Source organism: Camelina sativa, chromosome 15 (genome assembly GCF_000633955.1).
Source record: "Camelina sativa cultivar DH55 chromosome 15, Cs, whole genome shotgun sequence".
NCBI lineage: Eukaryota > Viridiplantae > Streptophyta > Magnoliopsida > Brassicales > Brassicaceae > Camelina > Camelina sativa.
In genome coordinates, this window is record NC_025699.1 from 15,673,185 (window position 1) to 15,674,962 (window position 1,778).

The window sequence follows — 1,778 nt, forward strand, 5'->3', positions numbered from 1 at the left end:
GTTCTTCAAAAAACGAGTTCTGCTTCTTGTGGATCAAAAGGTTAGAGTCATTATCTGAATGATATTTACTTAAATTTTGAGTTCTAACAGTTGTTTTATAAAAGACTTCTTACAAATTTTTTGTTAAACTGTGAAGGGTGACACTATTGAAGCTCCTTATTTGAACGATACACTCGCTAACCTCCCGAAATATATATACGATGGTGAGTGGTACAATATTAGAAATTTCAAAGTGATCTATCCAACCCTGGAGGATAGGAATACTCATCACCCCTATCAGATTAAATTTACGGGTCAAACCACAATGACGCTGCTCGAATCATTGAGTCCTAAGAATTACTTTAGGTTCGAGGATTTGGATAACATAAAACATGGAAGAATAGATCATCCTATCACTTTCGGTAAGAATTTTTTTAATTGATTATATTAGTTTGAAACAATCCGTCTATATAGTTAATTGGTATCTTTGTGTTTGAAAAACTAGATTCTTAATTTTAGGATTTATGGAACTTTGTGTATTGGTCCTTCACATAAAAAAGGAAGAATAACACTTTACCAATAATAGATTAGCAACACTTTGAAAACCTATATTCTCTATTTTCCCAAATTAGATGTTTGTGCGTGTATAATGGATGTGGAAGATAGAAGAAGGCCTGCGAGTATCATTGATATTAATGAAGTTGTTCTCATATTGTTGAATGGCAGGTACAAGATATTTACTTTGCCTTGTTACAATTTAAAGTAGTTATTGTCAACATTTTAATTGAGTTGATAAACATGTAGGTGTGAGACTGTGAAGTACCGTCTCAAAGACAACCACGCTACTGAATTCAGGACCATATGGCAATCAAGCGGGTGCCATCTCATATACAAATCCGAACCTGTGTTCTGTGTAATGCGGTTTATGAGGATTGGAGAATATGAAGGTATGTAACATAAGTTTTAATTATCATAAGGTAGTCAATAAAATTACCTAAAATTCTAAATGTCCATAGGTTCACCATGTCTTGAAAATACCTTGGACTCTTCGAAGATCTTCATAAAACCAGAGTACGAAGGACTGGAGCATCATCAGGCTATGTAAGATGTAATTATTTTTATGAAATCAAGTTCTGTATGATGTTAAAGTCAAATTTCTTAAAACAATATATATATATATTTGCAGGACTGAATTTTCTGGGCGTTATTATATAAAACATGTGATGAACCAACAAAGTTAAAGCTCNGTTACAATTTAAAGTAGTTATTGTCAACATTTTAATTGAGTTGATAAACATGTAGGTGTGAGACTGTGAAGTACCGTCTCAAAGACAACCACGCTACTGAATTCAGGACCATATGGCAATCAANGGTATATTTTCTATTTTAAAATAAAATTTTAATATTTTGTTTTAGTTTATGTATATGAAGTTATTTCAACAGTGTATATTCTACATCATGACTTGAATGTCATTATAAGACATAATTTTATAAATTTGGTTTTTTTGGGGCATTCTCAAAAATGCCCCTTTTTCCATATCTCTTTTTAAAAATACCCCTTCATGTTGACCATTTTTAAAACTACCCCTCTTTATATACAAAATGACCAAATTACCCTTTTTGAGTGACAGCAAGAATGTACAGTCATCAAAATCGAAAATATTTTCCCGCCAAAAAAATTTCCCGCCAAAATTTTTTTCCCCGCCAAAATCGAAAAAAATTCCCGCCAAAAATATTGAAATTTATACCTTTTAAAAACCTTGTAAATGCTTTTAAAAAACTTTTAAAAGCGTTTACAA

At 31.6% G+C, this 1,778-nt stretch overlaps 1 protein-coding gene across 1 annotated transcript in view; it reads left to right on the forward strand.

Moving 5' to 3' along the window:
• Window positions 1–1,084, forward strand: part of LOC104748503 (ATP-dependent DNA helicase PIF2-like) — a 4,957-nt gene extending 3,873 nt beyond the window's left edge. Inside the window, exons 2-4 of the mRNA XM_010470132.1 lie at window positions 612–705; window positions 784–926; window positions 996–1,084. Coding sequence (XP_010468434.1) covers window positions 612–705; window positions 784–926; window positions 996–1,084 — 326 coding nt within the window. The remainder of the gene's footprint in view (window positions 1–611; window positions 706–783; window positions 927–995) is intronic.